Raw genomic sequence first — 17335 nt, forward strand, 5'->3', positions numbered from 1 at the left:
CCAGTGTACAACGTAGTGATTTGACATTCATACATGTTGCAAAATGATTGCCAGAGTAAGTCTACTTACCATCTGTCACCATACAAAGTTACAGAATTTTTTTTTCTTGAGATGAGAGCAGCTTTCAAATTTGCAAAACAATATCACTGACTATAGTTACCTTGCTGTACATCATATCCCGATGACTTATTTATTTTATAACTGAAAATTTGTACCTCTGGATCCCCTTCGCCCATTTCACCCACCTCCCCAGCCTTCCTTCCCTCAGGCAACCACCAATCTGTTCTCTGTGTCTATGGGTTTGGTTTGGTTTGGTTTGTTCATTTGTTTTGTTTTCCAGATTTCATTGAGCATAATAATACCCTCCAGGTCCATCCATGTTGTCACAAATGGTGTGATTTTTTTATTTTTTATGGCTGAATAATATTCTACTGTATGTATGTACCACGTCTTCTTTATACATTTATCTATGGATGGACATGTAGGTTGTTTCCATGTCTTGGCTATTGTAAATAGTGCTGCAGTGAACATAGGGGTGCATGTGTCTTTTCGAATTAGTGTTTTCATGTTCTTTGGATATGTAACCGGAAGTGAAATTGCTGGATCATGTGGTAGTTCTATTTTTAATCTTTTGAGAAACCACCACACTCTTTTCCATACTGGGTGCACCAATTTACATTTCCACCAAGACTGCACAAGGTTCCCTTTCTCCACATCATCATCAACACTTGTTATTTGTTGTCTTTTGGATAATAGCCATTGTGACAGGTATAACATGATATCTGATTGTGGTTTTGATTTGCATTTCCCTGATGTTTAGTGATGTTGAGCATCTTTTCATGTGCCTGTTGACCATCTGTATGTCTTCTTTGGGAAGTTTAGTTTAAAAGATAGTTTGCTATAGACCGTTTGCGCCTCTCCAAATTCATATGTTAAATCCTAAAGTCCAATGCAGTTTTATTTGGAGGCGGGGCTGTTGGGGGTGATTAGGTCATGAGGATGGGGCCCTCATGAATGGAATTAGTGCCCTTATAAGAAGAGGCAGGACTTCTCTGGTGACGGCAGTGGTTAAGAATCCGCCTCCCAATGCAGGGGACATGGGTTCGAGCCCTAGTCCGGGAGGATCCCACATGCCGCGGAGCAACTAAGCCCATGCGCCACAACTACTGAGCCTGAGCTCTAGAGCCCACGAGCCACAACTACTGAGCCCACGTGCTGCAAGTACTGAAGCCCGCGTGTCGCAACTACTGAAGCCCGCGTGCCTAGAGTCCGTGTTCTGCAACAAAGGGAAGCCACTGCAGTGAGAAGCCCATGCACCGCAACGAAGAGTAGCCCCCGCTCGCCGCAACCAGAGGAAGGCTGCGCACAGCAACGAAGACCCAACACAGCCAAAAATAAATAAATAAAATAAATAAATTTATTTTTTAAAAAAAAGAAGAAGAAGAGGCCCCAGAGTTCCCTTCTCCCTTCAACCATGTGAGATTCTAGTGAGAAGACAGCCCTCTATGAACCAGGAAGCGAGTCCAAACCAGATGCCAAATCTGCTGGTGCCTTGATCTTGGACTTCTACCCTGTCCACAGTGCTTTGTTACAGCAGCCTTAATGGACTAAGACAAAGTTATTTACAAATCCGAATCAAAAACACCTCTTCCCATCTAGATGAACAATTGCAGTGTACCAGTTTGCATGCCCCCCTCACATCCATGCCCCCCTCTGTTGTGTGGGAAGCCACCCTCAGCAGAATGTGTCCTGCAGGGACAGGAAACTCGTCCCCCTTAAAGACTCTTCCTCCTGCTCACCCTGATGCACTATAAGCGCCTTCTTGTGATGTAGGGCCATGGATTTCAACCTGTTCCTATTATGCTCAAACTTTTTTTTGTTTTTTTAGCCACACTGGGCAGCTTGCGGGATCTTAGTTCCCCGACCAGTGACCAAACCCGGGCCCCCTGCAGTGGAAACACGAAGTCCTAACCACTGGACCACCAGGGAATTTTCCCTATGCTCAAAAAAAATTTTTTTTAAATAAATGTATTTATTTATTTTTGGCTGCATGGGGTCTTCGTTGCTGCGTGGGGGCTACTCTTCGTTGCGGTTCGCGGGCTTCTCATTGCAGTGGTTTCTCTTGTTGCGGAGCACGGGCTCTAGGCGCGTGGGCTTCAGTAGTTGTGGCACTCAGGCTCAGTAGTTGTGGCTCACGGGCTCTAGAGCTCAGACTCAGTAGTTGTGGCGCACGGGCTTAGTTGCTCCGCGGCATGTGGGATCTTCCTGGACAAGGGCTCGAACCTGTGTCCCCTGCACTGGCAGGCAGATTCATAACCACTGCGCCACTGGGGAAGCCCTCCCTATGCTCAAACTTTTTAAAGCCTCCTTTCTACAAGCCTGGGGAAGTCATCCCACACTCTACTTTCCCCACTTCAATCAAATTATAGCCCTGGCTCCCCAAGACAGATAACCCTTAAGCGACCAGAAAACTCATTTCAACTAGAAATTACATTCTCTTCCAGAGCTGGGGAGGGACCCTTAGAATGGGGAGCTGGTGTGATCCTCATGCCTCTCAGGGCCTCCATGCCCAGGGCTGTAAGACAGGCCTGCAGTGATGCCCTCTCATTCCCTTTGTCCTCTGCTGGCAGGATGGTGCTGTAAGGGGCGGGCAAAGGCTCTGGGTCCCACCTTCAGGCCATTCCTATAGGGATCCAAGGACAGTGGCCAATGGGCAGCTGCAGCGGTGTCTGCACTTGCCAGGCTTGCAGCGGTGGCGAAGCTGGGACGAGAAGGGAAAGTACCAGCTTACTCTGGAGAGTCTGTTTCCCAGAGCAGGGCTGTGGCCACACTCAATTCTGGCCGGCCAGCAAGAACGTGCCCAGAGCTCTCCAGCCAGAGGCCAGCAAGAGGAGTCCCAGGCTCGCTGTCTAGACTCCGTCCATCAGGCTCCCCCAGAGAGACGCCAGACTCCGATGGCACCTGCAGGCCAGGTGGCCATGGCAGGTACCTTCCTGTCGTGAGAAGATAGGCCCTCTGCTCTTACGTGTGGGCTCTCTTGGGGCCTTTACGGATCGAAAACGCCACTTTTGAAATAGAATCAGCTGTGACCAGGAAGGAGAAAGGATAAAAGTGAAAAATTCTGGCCCTGAAATTAACAAAATGGATCAAAAAGACCTTTGAGCTTAGCAAAATGATTGAGAATTTGGGCTTTGCAGTCAGACTGTTCTGGGTCCAGGTTGTAACTCAGGCACCTCTTTGCCATGTGATCTCAAGACAAGCTCCTGAACTTCTGTGCCTGAAACTTCTCATCTCGAAAACAGAAGTTAATATTACCTACCTGGTGGGTCTGTTGAGAAAATTAAATGATTCAAGTGAAGTGCTTCGGGTGAGGCGGGGGACACAGCAGACAGTGGAGGGCTTGCTGTTTAATCATTGAGACTAAAATGAAGAGGGGATCGTGGCAGAGGAATAGGGCAAGGGGCATCTCCCACCACTCGGGGCCACGCGAGCAAGTGGTAACAGGTTCCACAGATGGAATGAGAGCTAGCTGGTCCGTGTGGCTAAAGTGTATCAGCAAGAGAGTGTGTGTGTGTGTGTGTGTGTGTGTGTGTGTGTGTGTGTGTGTGTGTGTTATCACCAGGCATCTTAGTTAGGTATACACAATGGAAAACACAATGGTATTCTGGAATTTAAAGCAAAACAGCCCCGAAACAATCCCCCACATCAGATGATTTTGGTTAAGATCAGAATGCCTACTTTCAGCAGAAAATGGATTTATGGGCTGGCTGACGTCTGCTACACGTCTGGCCAGCAGGCAGTGGAAACTTGAAACTTCTTGTTTAGAAGGAGGTTACCTTGGGCAGAGGCCTCCCTCCCAATCCCTCAGCCCCAAACGACTTAACACTGGCACCTTGTATTAGCTAAAACTTTTCTCCTCTTAGGCAAAATAAGGGCTCTGGTTTTCTTTTTTTCTTTTTTTTTTTTGTTTTTTGGCCACGCCGTGAGACATGCAGGATCTTAGTTCCCCGACCAGGGATGGAACCCGAGCCCCCTGCATTGGAAGCGCAGAGTCCTAACCACTGGACCACCAGGGAAGTCCCACCCAGGGCTCTGGTTTTTAAAAGATGCTGGCTCAGTCCTCAGGAAGGAGGATTTCTCAAGTCTTGAACTTGTTCAGACCAGGTCACTGCCTAATTTCCATAAAGGTGTGCTGAGAAGACGCTTACAAGGTCTTTCATCCTCTGCCACACCCCAGAGAGGGGACCAAGCTACCTCCCTTCCACCAGGGATGAGACAGGCAGTCATGTAACTGACCTGCCTGGCACATGCTGTGCATGTGACAGAGGGAGAGAACTGTCAGCTGAGTCGCTGCATACCTGCTGTGTGACCGTGGGCAAGTTACTTTACCTCTCTGAGCCTGTTTCATCATCTCAAGCTGGGATGATCGGAACTACCTCGAAGAGTATAAGACAGTCCCACCAGCATCCTCAGATTCAGAAGGGGCAGCAGGGCCTAACAGGAGGACTCTAGTCTCCCAATATTCCTCTTCTCCCTGGGAAATCTCTCACTATGTGCTTCCAGGAAATGTTCCCCTGTTAGCAAGCTGAACACAGTTGCCCAAAAGAGGCCAGCAGAGCAAGATGGTGACACCCACAGGCTGTAGCTATTGAGCCACCACCCCGCGTCCTCCCAGGAGGCCCCCAGGAGCATTAAGCATCACCGGAAAGGGAGGCCAAGAGGTCCACAGACAGGCTGAGCCTGTGCTCAGGAACCTGGGGAAAGTTAATTCTTTAGACTTATCCTACAATTTTTATTATTATTATTTCTTAATGTTGAATTATCTAGGCGGTGGGGTAGGTACCACAATCTTCTCAGTGTTTAGGGCACTAAATAGCAGAAGTCTGCCTCCCTGAGGTCCTGGCTTGGGAGAAGAGGGGGGGGATGGTTGGATTTTGTTTTTGTTGCTGTTGAGACCTCCCCCCCTCAAGGTGCTGCATTGTATAAAAGAGCAACACAGAGCAGCAGGGGGCGTTATGACCCAGGGGGATTATTGGGGGAAGGAGGGGTTGAATTGTTGGAAATGTAGATTCCTGGGGGGAGGCGGCCAGTTGGTGACTCTCCTTAGGCCTCACTTTCCTAATGAGGGTAATCATGCAACCTGCGTACAATAATACAAGGTCTTTGGGAGCAAGAACGGGATATTTAACGTCAAGTTATTATCATGGTACCTGGCTCATAGCAAGAGCTCAGCTGTCAGCTTCTGCAACTGTTGTTTAGTTACTATTACGTAAGGAGCTACCTCTCCTTAGAATTTTTCAGAGGTTGAAGTTGTCCTAAGCACTCACATTCGTCCCCATCTTATTGCTTCAGCTCTGCGAAGCCGCATCACTGAGGGCATTGCTCAAAGCGGAAATTTTACCACTAGGCTTCCTCTCTTTCAGAAGGTGAAACAGACGACTTATCTTTTCGTCTACAAAACGCCCATTTCAGAGATTCCCCTGGTTTGGGAAAGGTGAGGGAGGGAGGGACCAGTCTGGGGCTTTGCTTGGAGTGGCCCATAAGGGTGCCCAGTTGGCAGGGACCCTTCTTGTGGAATCTGCCCAAGAGGGGCGGCCTCGGCACCTCTCCTTCAGCGCTCGCCTCCTACTTCCCAGAAGGGCTGGATCCCTCTTACGGAGAACTTTTTGACACCTTGAAGCCAGGTCCCAGAGGGGACAGAGCCAAAGTCACCATTGCTTCTGTATGGACACCTTGGGAAGCAAAGAAAGGAAGATAGAACTGGCCCTGAAAGGTTCATTTCCCCTGGGACCCGCTGAGGGTGGGCTTGAGGCCACCACCTGTCCCGTGCTCACCAGAGGGAGAGGGGAAGGGGAGAGAGAGAACGGACCCAAAGGAGGAGTCCGTGGTCGTTCCCTCCCTTGGCCTTGGCCTTGGCCGGCATTGATGCCCTAAATTGGACTCGTCTAGCCAGCAGGCAGGGTAAGGTTTAGGTCAGAGCATCCTGCCAAATTCAAGGTGTCCAGACCAGACTCTTGTCCCCCCACCAGAAAATTTCTTGGGGGTTCCCATTCTTGCCATTCACCAGCTGGCAGGGAGGGAGCACAGTGTTGGCAAGGGTGCGGCTCTGAGCTGCCGGCCACATGGATCTGGTTCAGAGTCAGCTCTGCCTCTTGCTGGCTGTGTCTTTTTGAGCCAGTTGCTTAACCTCTCTGTTTCACCGATAAAATAAGTGTGACGAGCAGATTAAATGAGATAATATACTTAAATCACCTCCTGTGATGCAGGACACGAGTGAGTGCTCATAAAGAGTGACTGCTACTATTATTATATTATTTATTTTCCTTTCCCTAGCCTCTGGAGGAGTTACTAATGGACAGAAAAGCCTGCCACAGTCAAATCAACAGTAACTCTAGATAAACCTACAAGGTCATTGACCGTCAGCCTCTGCATGTGTTCTTTTTTTTTTTTTTTAATGTTGTTTTCCTAGAATTTGGGGTGATTTGAGGAAGAGTTCCACTTCCATACACAACGGCAGCCTGTCCTGGGGAGAACGTAGGCTGCAGAAATTGGGGAAGTTTTTGCCAAAAGCGCCCTGCTGCAGGGGCTGCCCAAGTCATTTTGGCGTCTGGGGGAGGAGGGTTCACCAGGTGAGTCTGTGGCTAGAGGCACGTGGAGAAGCCAAATGCAGGTTCTGACTTGAGCATTTACTGTGACTTCCCCACTCAGTGGGTTCAAGAGGGCGTTGTCTAGCCAGTATCTGTCTTTCTTACCTCTTGCTTCCTTCCTGCTTACCTGTCCTGTATCCTCCCCCTTAACTGTCACCATTCAGCAGCCAAGGTGGTCCCCAGCCCCAGTTCCCCTCCCTGGCTTTCCAGTGCCAGCAGGAGCCCTGCGCCCAGGGGAGGCTCACACCCCCACTCCGTAGCTTCGTGCCCTTTGGCACTGGCGTTTCAAAAGCTGGTCTCTGGGTTCAGAACCCCCAGAAAGAGCTTTTCCATTCCTCCAATTGTTCAGTGTTTAAATGAAAGCCTTAGAGCGGTGGTTCTGAAACCTGAGTGGGCAGCAGAATCATCTGGGGGTGCTTGTTAAAACATAGATTGCTGGGACTTCCCTGGCGGTCCAGTGGTTAGGACTCCGTGCTTCCACTGCAGTGGGCTCGGGTTTGATCCCTGGTCGGGGAACTAGGATTCCACATGCCACGCAGCGCGGCCAAAAAAAAAAACACAGATCACTGGGCCTCACCTCACTTGGGTTTCTAATCAAATAAGTCCAGGACGGGGACAGCAAGTTTGCACGTCTGACAAGTTCCCAGGTGACGCTGCTGCCACTACAGCTGGTCTGGGGACCACGTGTTGAGAACCGCTGGCCTGGAAGAAAGTCTCCCAGTGGCCTTTGAGGATACAGGCTTCTGTAGATGTGCAGCTCAGAAGAAGCCCCAAGGGGACGAGATGGCCCCCAGAAAGATCATACTCACGGGAAAGGTGGGGGACAGTTGTTCTTCAGGACTGTGATCTCTGGGGCTTTTCTGTTCATCTCTAATAAAACTAACGTTAGTAATATGCCCTGGTTGGCATCTTTCAGTTCTGCCATGAACGAACCGTTTACTTTTTTTTTTTAATATTTATTTTATTTTATTTATTTATTTGGTTGCAGCAGGCGGGCTCCTTAGTTGTGACTCACAGGGTCCTTAGTTGCGGTTTGCCGGCTCCTTAGTTGCAGCATGTGGGCTACTTAGTTGTGGCAGGCAGCTCCTTAGTTGCTGCAGGCGGGCTCCTTAGTTGTGGCATGCATGGGAGATCTAGTTCCCTGACCAGGGATCGAACCCCGCCCCCACCCCCGGCCCCGGCCCCGGCCCCCTGCATTGGGAGCGCGGAGTCTTAACCACTGCGCCACCAGGGAAGTCCCTAACAGTTTACTTGTGATCCTTAAGGAAAGCAAGTCATGGCAGTTTTTTTCTGATCAGCATGGAGTTTGGTTTTAGCTGTTGTTATCCTGTGCGGCGGGCCTGGAGAGGGCAGGACTCCAAGACCTCTGCTCCTGCCCAAGTGCTTCATCCTTCCAGAGACACCAGCTCAGGGGAGGAGGGTGCCGGGAAAGGGTGAGAGAGGCGTTGGGGAGCCGGCTCCTGTTTGCTCTTGCCAGCAGTGCCCGGCCCAGGCTCCTGACGGTGAATCAGCCCATCAGGCTTGGCACACTGTGCTGAGCCAGGGTTGCCATGGAGATGGGTGAGGCTGGAGCCCACAGGTCTAGGTGGCCCGACTTGTTGCTAAAGGCCGTGTGAACACAGAGGCCCTTATCTGCGCTCCCAAGGCTGCATCAGGCGTGAGTGGTGAGGCAGCTTGCATCCTCAGGGTTCAGCCTCTGTGACTTTCTGGGTGGCCAGGGGCAGCTATGCTGAGGTCTCCCAAGCCCAGTATGTTAACAAAAAAATCCAGGGCTGATACGGATCTTACCGAAGAAAGGAAGTAAAGAGGTCAAATCCCCTCCCTCTCTGTGATCTGCTCCTTCAGTAACTGCTTCCTGCAGCGTGAATTCGCTCACGGAAGCAGCCTGGGATCCCAGGAAGGACAGAGGCCTGCACTCTCGGCCAGCCGTGTCCCTTACCCTCCCCGCCCCACTTCTCTCCCCCCATCCCGGCTGGTCCTAGTGGAGCTCTGGAGGCATCTCCCCCAGCACACCGCACTCACACAGACCCACAGAAGACAGACCCCCACTGTCCTCAATCGCCTGTGGCCACCCAGCCGCCTTCTCAGATCAGAGGAGGACACACAGCTGAGGCCGCCAAGAGCCGTGACTCTCCCCACTTCTGTCTTCGTGTCGTTCGCAAGGTTTATTATTATTGTTGTCATCATTATATTCCCCACAGAATCTGGCTGGCTCTAGCACTCACAGTTGTCAGAGTATTTTACACACATCACTTCATTTAATCTTCCCCTTCAACCTCCTGGGTCAAAGACAGGAAAGTGTCAAACTCTTTTTTTACAAATGGGAACTCTGAGGTTCAGAGAAGCTACGGAGAGTGCTTAGTGTCACACAGCTCCTAGGTGGCAGCGCCGGAATTAGCCCCAGAGGCCACGCTCCTGTCCACGCGTGCAGCTCTTCTCAGCAGAGATGCGCGTTCTCCTGGGAGCGCTCGGCTGCCCCGGGATGGAGCGGCGGCGGATACGTGTTTACAACTCTGCCAGGTGACTCTCACATCGCCCCGTGGCTGGCACCGGTGTGCAAGTGACAGGGGGCAGAGCTAGGGCCCCCTGCTTCTTGCCCACGGTTCTTTCTGTCATGCCACCTGTCCCTTACTAAAAAGTCTGCTGCATCCCTTTGACCAAAGTCACCAAATAGCCAGGGCTTCACAGAAGGACAATGGGACATAGGAAAGAAAGCACTGCCTTCTCCCCCGACCCCCTCCTGTCACCACCGCCCACCTCTAGCCGCTTCCAAAGTGGCAGATGGGACCACTGCAGTCTGAGGTCAGCCTCAAAGGAAACTGCTTGTGGAGAATGATCTGTCCTGCACTTCCTGGGCCAAGACAGCTGGATGGAGAAAGCGTCCATGAGTATTTTGTCCTTTTAAAAAATGTGTGACCCATCAGGTCATATTACAGAAGACAGAGGGAACCGAGAGGAAAGAGGGCCAAGCCAAGACCACCCAATGTGTTTGCCTTGGGAGGATTTTTCTTTGAAGTGGGGTTTGCCCCACGGGGAGACATGGTTCCTTCCACCTGAGGGATGGGATGCAAGGCGACACGTACGCGCACACAGACACACACACACACACACACACACACACTCTCTGAAACCTCTGCAGTCAGCCGGTTGCCCTTTTCCTCCGTGTCACCTCCCACCTTTCTGCACGCTTGCTTCAGGCGTTTCGGGCGGTAGGGTTCACAAGCACCTCCTTGGGCTCCAGCTGGAATCGGCTTTGCAAACTCGGCAGGGGGTCCAGAGAAGCCAGGTGCCCCTTAGCAACACTGCGCTTAGGATTTGTTGCTTACGATTTGTTTTCAATTCGCCCGTTGGAATTGGAGGCGTTTCCTTTAACCCCAGATGTGTGTTTTAGTGTAAGATTTCTGGGCCTGTCCCTATGGGTCTGGTGTGACTCACTGAAATTCCCATCTCTGCGTGGGTGCCTTGGGCGTGTTGTGCTTTCAGCCAGGGGAGAGAAGAGGACAGGACAGGAAGCCGGGCCGGCCTGGGGCGGGGCTGGACTTTCACGCCTCCTGCAGCTGGCATCTGCTCCAGGTGACTGGATTACTTGTGTGCTCGGCAAGGATTGGAGGGTCTATCCAAGTACTCACAATGTGGAATCCATACACTCCAGGTTTTATGAATGGTTTCAGAGTGTGTGAACTCTAGAGGTTGTATGGAAAATTATAGCGATGCTTTTCAGACTTTTTCTGAGACTTTCACCCAATTCTCAAACATCTGTCATCCAGAAAAACTTCAGAATCATAAATTCACAGATATTCTAGAGTGATGAATTCAACACCTATCACCAGACATCTAAAATTTCACATATATATATTCTTCTTAATATTTATTTATTTGGCTTCGTCGGGTCTTAGTTGCGGCACGCGGGATCTTCGTTGCGGCATGGGGATCTTTTCTTGCGGCACGCGGGACCTAGTGCCCTACCAGGGATCGAACCCAGGCCCCCGGGCGTTGGAAGCACGGAGTGTTGGCCACTGGACCACCAGGGGAGTCCAGTCACATATATTTTAGAGTGAAAGAATTAAACACCCATCACCACTTGAATATTGCTATTAAAAGTATAAAAATATCCAAAGCTATGTATGTTAAAGGTTTACTTTATTTAATTATATCTAGTCATCTTTAATAAAGTATTATTAAATAAAAAATGAATGCATTTTAAAAAAAAAGGATTGGAGTGTCTAACTGGACTTCAGTGGGCGGTGAGCACAGCAGGGCATGGACTTTTTATAAATATAAACCCTCATTTTCCAAAAGACTTGATGTGGACGTGCCCCTAAATCTCACTGTGACATTCATCACATACCCCCATGGCTCTTTCTCAGTATTTATTCTGGGCAAGTAGTTGTTCTTTGTAGTTTCTGACCCTTGTTGGGAGATGTTGGAAGATGGGTCTGGATGACAAGCCGGTGGGAAAGGAGGCTTGTCCAAGGTGAGAGGACCCAGGAGAGGAGATTCTGATGGGCTTCAGAGCTTCTCTTTCATTGAAGTCATCCTTCACTTATTGAATAATGATTTACTAATGACTGTTTGGTCCCAAGTATGGATGGGGTGCAGGGGAGCTACTGAAATGACCCAGAGGTCATCCTGCCCTCCAGGAGAGTGTAAACAGGAAGGGAGGGAGCGAGGATTCTGGGGAGGACCAGTGCGGAGTGGGGCTCGCGTTTCCTGGGGAGGAAGCTGAGGACGTCTTGGTGGGGAAGCAGCTGGCCTAGGTGGCCGGGACAGCCTTCCAGGAGGAGGGGCTCCCTCCAGCTGAGGCGGGATTTACGAGACTTATTTGGGAAACTTTGAAGGATTCCATCTAAGGAGCAGAGGAGAAGGAGGCAGGGTTCAAATGTTGTTACTGCTCAGAGATCCAAAAGTGCGAGGATGGAGTAGAAGCCTTAACACTTGGTGACAGCCCAAGCCGTCTGAGCCTTTCAGAGGAACGGCCACTGTCCCACATGAAGGGCAGGGGGCCCCACGGCGAGTCCTTACTGAGTGAGGACATGGAGGTGGTTTAGCTACAAGCTCGGGGTTTAAAGCGCAGAGCAGTTGGAGCAGGAGACGGTTTGTTTTCTGGGTTTTTTTAGGATAGACAGACCTGCCCATGTGTGTTGGCAGAAGTAAGAAAGAGAAAAACAAATATCGTATATTAACGCGTATACGTGGAGCCTAGAAAAATGGTACAGATGAACCGGTTTGCAGGGCAGAAATAGAGACATAGATGTAGAGAACAAACGTATGGACACCAAGGGGGGAAAGTGGCAGGGTGGTGGGATGAATTGGGAGATTGGGATTGACATATATATACTAATATGTATAAAATAGATAACTAATAAGAACCTGCTGTATAAAAAATAAATAAAATTAAATTAAAAACAAAAAAAGTGAAACAGTAGCCAAGACAGACAACAGAGGCAGGAAAGAGGTGGATTAATGGGGCAGGTTCTTGAAGGAGACGGGAAGCTTTGAAGGAGAGGCCCCACCATACACACACACACTACACACATTACACGCACACACACAGAGTTTTAGAACAGCTTTAGAGGTACAGAAAATTTGCAGAGATACTACAGAGGGTCCCCCTGTACTCCTCCCCGTCTCCCCTCTTGTTCACAGCTTATATTCCCAGGGCACATTTGTTACAGCTCAGAAACCAGCATTGGTACGTTACTCTTAACTAAGCTAGATTTATGCGGATTTCACCTGGTTTACCAGCCCGGTCCCCTTTCTGTTCTAGGATCCCACTCACAATACCACATGACGGGTGTCCTGTCTCCTCCGTCTCCTCCGGCCTGTGACAGTTTCTGTCTGTCCTCATTTTTCATGACCCTGACAGTTTTGAGACATTCTGGTCAAGTATTTTGTAGAATGTCCGCAGGTTAGGTTTTGTCTCGTGTTTTCCTCCTGGCCCATCTTCTAAGAAGAAACTGAGCGTGCCTGAGGAAATAAAGAAATCTCCAATAAAACGACGGGGAAAGCTGTCCTTCTTCCCTGGGATATCAAATGGGTGGGACCTTTTCTGGCCTGAAGGCGGAATGCGTCCCTTCGGCTTTTGTTGGCAAGCGGTAACCAGCCGACTGGGCAGAGCCCGGGGCTGGGAGTGGAGGGGCTGTACCTTCTACTTCTGTCCCCACCAGACCGGTTGGTGATGGTGGGCAGGTCGCTGCCCTCTTTCAGGGACCCCTTGAGCAGGGAATCGTTTGAGCATCCTCGGCCCGCGCACTCTATTCCTGCCGTGATGGGTGAGAGGCGGGCTGCAGCCGTGGCCTCTGCGTGGCTGACATTCTTGCCACGCGTGGTTCATTAACCCTGGAGGAAACCGTCAACTTCTTGGGCCCCCAGACCCCTATTTCCTTATTTTATGGAGTCCCTCAATAACTTGCGGGCACCCTTTTTTTTTAATTGAAGTATAGTTGATTTACAATGTTGTGTTAGTTTCTGGTGCACAGCGAAGTGATTCAGTTATGCATATATAGATATTCTTCTTCATATTCTTTTCCATCATGGTTTATTACAGGATATTGAATATAGTTCCCTGTTCTATACAGTAGGACCTTGTCGTTTATCTATTTTATATATAGTAGTCTGTATCTCCTAGTCCCAAACTCCTAATTTATCCCTCCCCCATCCCCTTTCCCCTTTGGTAACCATTTGTTCTCTACGTCTGTGTGTCTGTTTCTGTTTCGTAAATAAGTTCATTTGTGTCGTATTTTAGATTCTGCATATAAGCGATATCATATGGTATTTGTCTTTCTCTTTCTGACTTACTTCACTTAGCATGAGCATCTCTAGGTTCATCCATGTTGGTGCAAATGGCATTATTTCATTCTTTTTTATGGCTGAGTAATATACCATTGTATATATGTACCGCATCTTCTTTATCCATTCATCTGTCGATGGACACTTAGGTTGCTTCCATGTCTTAGCTATTGTGAATGGTGCTGCTGTGAACATTGGGGTGGCACCTTTTTTAAAGGTTAAAGCTCTTTTTGGTGCTTGCTGGTCATTCCTGTTTGGTTTCTCCTAGGACTCAAGTAGCTGGGGACGAGAGCCAGGTGGGGGGCTGGGGGGACCCCTTTGTGCACACCGAGAAGTGTGCCCTCCTGGGAAGTGCTCTGAGCTCCCCGATAGCACTGCCTGCACACCGGGAAGGCCACTGTTAAGTGGTGTCATGGCCCTGTGACCTCCAGCCAACTGAAGCAGTTTCTCCAATAGCGTTCCAGAAAACGGGGCAGCTGTTGACAGCATCCCTTCAGGCCAGTTAACTCAGTAATTCAAACAAAACGGGCAGCAGTGCTCATTTCTCTGTGATTTTGGTGAACCGAATCTCCAGTCCCGCCCCTGTCCTCCCTTCCTCCTGGGTTTCTTGAACCTTCCTCCTCGCTCATGGTGAGTTTTTAGGCATAAGAAACTGAGATCTATTACTGCTTTTTCCACTTCTTTTTTTTTTTTTTTTTTTTTGGTCACACCATGTGGCATGCGGGTTCCCCAACCAGGGATCGAACCTGCACCTCCTGCAGTGGTAGCGCGGAGTCTTAACCACTGGACCGCCAGGGAAGTCCCATGCTTTTTCCAGTTCTGCAGAGCCAGCCACTTTTCCTTCCTCCTGATGTTAGGTCTGGGGTGGTGTCCAGATGTGGCAGGACCCTGGACTCCTCTCCTGTATCTGGCCTTGTCCTTGGCCGGGGTGGGACCTTCTGGGACACTGTTCTCCACACAGTGTTCTTCTTGCCACCTGTGCGTGTGGACCAGGTAAAAGGTAAACGACTGGCTCAGGATCCTCAAAACTAAAAATGGAAGTTTCGTTCGGGTGCTGTTACCCGTGCATGGGATCACTCCCAAAGAGACCCAGCTCCTGGACTGACAAGCTTCTGGGCAGAGTGGGGCTGTCATCATCTTTTTTGTTTTGTTTTGAGCAGAACCACTATCTTTACGTCATCATCTTTTGTAGCTTCGTTCTTTTGGATGGGATTGTTTTTGTTCTTCTTGTGGTGACTCGTTCAAGAATTTTTCCAGCAGAGTAAGGGGTGGATGAGTAACTTTATCCACAGGGAGAATGACTGGAGGATAATTCTTGGATAAGTGCAGGCAGCCTAGAGCAGAAAGGACGTGAAAGGACACGGCTCTCTCAGGCCCAGGTGCTCTCAGCGACAGCCCCGCCAAGATAAGGGCGAGAGGGGAGACTGAGGCCAGGCCTTGTGGCTCAGTGCTAACCACAATCTAGGACTACCTGCAAGTGCGTGTGAAGCTCCAGCCTCCAGGCTTTTCAGGTTAATGCTTTCATATCCCCAAAGAAGCCAATGGCCTCCGTCTTCCATTTTCCAGGAATCTGATTGCGCCTACTTGTGTTGGGGGTGGAGAAAGGGGAACTACTACCTTATTTCTTATAACTCTCCAAGACCTCAGGGGAGCTAGACCAGGGTCTTGGGTCTTAGTCCCCAGTGCACCGAGATTTCCCAGCTGGGCCCCTGTTCTAAGACGTCCTGAGAGTCAGGAGAACCCAGACTGAACCAGAGCATCCAAGCTCACCATGCCTGTTTGCCAGATGGGAGAACTGAAGCCATAGAACTCTAAGGAATTCCAGACCCTCACTGTGGACACCCCTACGGGTATAGACAAAGGTTTTTTTTTTTTTTTGGCCATGCCACGCAGTATGCAGGATCTTAGCTCCCCAACCAGGATTGAACCTGGACCCTCCCTGCAGTGGAAGCACAGAGTCCTAACCACTGGACCGCCAGGGAATTCCCTGTAGACAAGGTTTTAACTCTACTGCAGTGTGAAGTCTTGGGTTGCCCCTCCCACTGTTGCTGTCTCCACTCTCCACACAGCACGTCCTAACCCGCTGCAAAGTCATGGGAAAAGGAGAGAAGCAGAGAGAGAGTAGACTGCAGGCTGTCCTGGCCCTTGGGGCAAAGAACCCAGCTCCCTGAGGAGGAGGGTTCTGACACAGGGTGCCTCTAATGAGGAGGGTGTGCCAGCGAAACCTGGGGCTGGGCATTGGCCCTGAGCCCACACACCCTCATCCAGCCGGCCACCACCCACAGCCTGTGAGTCACCCCAGCAAGCCCTGGTACAGGCCAGCAGCAGTGGGGAGGGGAGCTCAGCTGGCCTGGCGGGGCTTGGCAGGGGGCCTCCTCCCCGGCATCAAGTTCAGCAGTGCCTGACGGGCCAGGATTGATGCCTCAGTCTTTCCTTACTGGGAGAGTCTGCCCTTTAGGGTCCAGTATCTCAACTTGCCCACCTATGAAATGGGATTTTCACTAAATTATAGGATCAGACAATCCTCTGGAGATTTCTTGTCTGATGTTTACAAGGATCACCCATAAGTAAATGTCCACCTAAGCCTGGAGTCGGGTGGGTCAGCTTGTTAGGCTTCCCTGTGTGAAGAGAGAGGGGCCAGATGTGGGTAGGTTTCACTGAGCAGCATGGTTTAGTCCGGAATCACAGCTGCCCTCACAGCCCAGGGAGGTACCTACGCGTTGGGCGATTTTTTTTCTTTTTTTTTTTTTTATTGTCTGGTACATATACAGAGGAGTGCAGAAAACACAAACAGTGTGAAGGATAACTGTGAAGTGAATATCCGGGCCACTACCACCCAAGTCAAAGCTAGAATATCGCCAGTGCCCTAGACCCGCCTCCCTCCTCTTTGCCCCAGTGCTGTTCCCTCATCAGAAACCCCGCCCTCCCTACAGGCCACCACGCACTCGACTTTATGATCATCACTTCCTTCTTTTTCTGTTATGATATACATGCACTCCTAAACAAGAATTTTTAACTGTATGGAATTGTATGTGTTCGGTGCTTTTTGCTTCCTCTGTTTAACATCGTGAGATGCACTCGTAGTATTGCACAAACTGTGGCTGGTTCATTTTCACTGCTGTATAATATTCTGTTGTCCACGAGGTATCCATCCCTGTACTGCTGGTAGATAATTGTTTATTCCCAACTGGCTGGTATTTTTAGCAAATAGCTCGATCCCCTGCTCCCACCCCCACCTGGCTGCTGCTACTTCCAGGTGCCCGGTGAGGGGCAGAGGCCAAGGGCAGCTCACCTGGGATAAGGTACCGCGCTGTTCCTGACAGCCAAGCTCACGCCGACGTCCTGTGTGTCTTGCAGCTTGCCGGGATCGCGGTCCTCGCCGTCGGACTATGGCTCCGATTCGACTCGCAGACCAAGAGCATCTTCGAGCAAGAGAATAATAATTCCAGCTTCTACACAGGTGAGTGGGGGACCTTGCTGTTCCCTCCAGCTGTGGAGAGTCCGTGTTGATCCGAGGACTTGGGCTGGGGAGGACTTTTGCTCCAGCTGCATTGCCAGTCGGGTCCTTTTCCAGCTGTGCTTTTGTGTAGTTGTGCCCACGCATTTGCATTTGACTGATGCAGTTTCTTTTTCCAAGCTGACCGAGCCTGGCATTGGGACCATTCTCTGATGTGAAGTCAGCTCTGCCAAAGCTGCTGCCACCCTGGAGGGTTTCAGAACCTCTGTTCTTGTCTCTGAACTTCTCTCTGAATTTCATGTCTAAGAAGGCTTGTTCATTTCTTTAATTTAAAAAACTTTGTCCTGGGGACCCACAGAGCCAGGGGAAAGAGAGGGAGCATCTCCCCCACGGTTCAGACAGGGGCTCAGAGACCCAGAGGACCTGCCTCCTGGGTAACATT

The 17335-nt window shown here is 50.2% G+C and overlaps 1 protein-coding gene across 1 annotated transcript in view; it reads left to right on the forward strand.

The window, feature by feature from the left end:
• The window catches only part of CD9 (CD9 molecule), a 35668-nt gene that overhangs the window by 7362 nt on the left and 10971 nt on the right, over positions 1-17335 (forward strand). Inside the window, exon 2 of the mRNA XM_082349849.1 lies at positions 16794-16896. Within this exon, the coding sequence (XP_082205975.1) occupies positions 16794-16896 (103 nt within the window). The remainder of the gene's footprint in view (positions 1-16793; positions 16897-17335) is intronic.

The sequence above is a fragment of the Balaenoptera borealis genome (assembly GCF_965194805.1).
Source record: "Balaenoptera borealis genome assembly, chromosome: 13".
Taxonomy (NCBI): domain Eukaryota; kingdom Metazoa; phylum Chordata; class Mammalia; order Artiodactyla; family Balaenopteridae; genus Balaenoptera; species Balaenoptera borealis.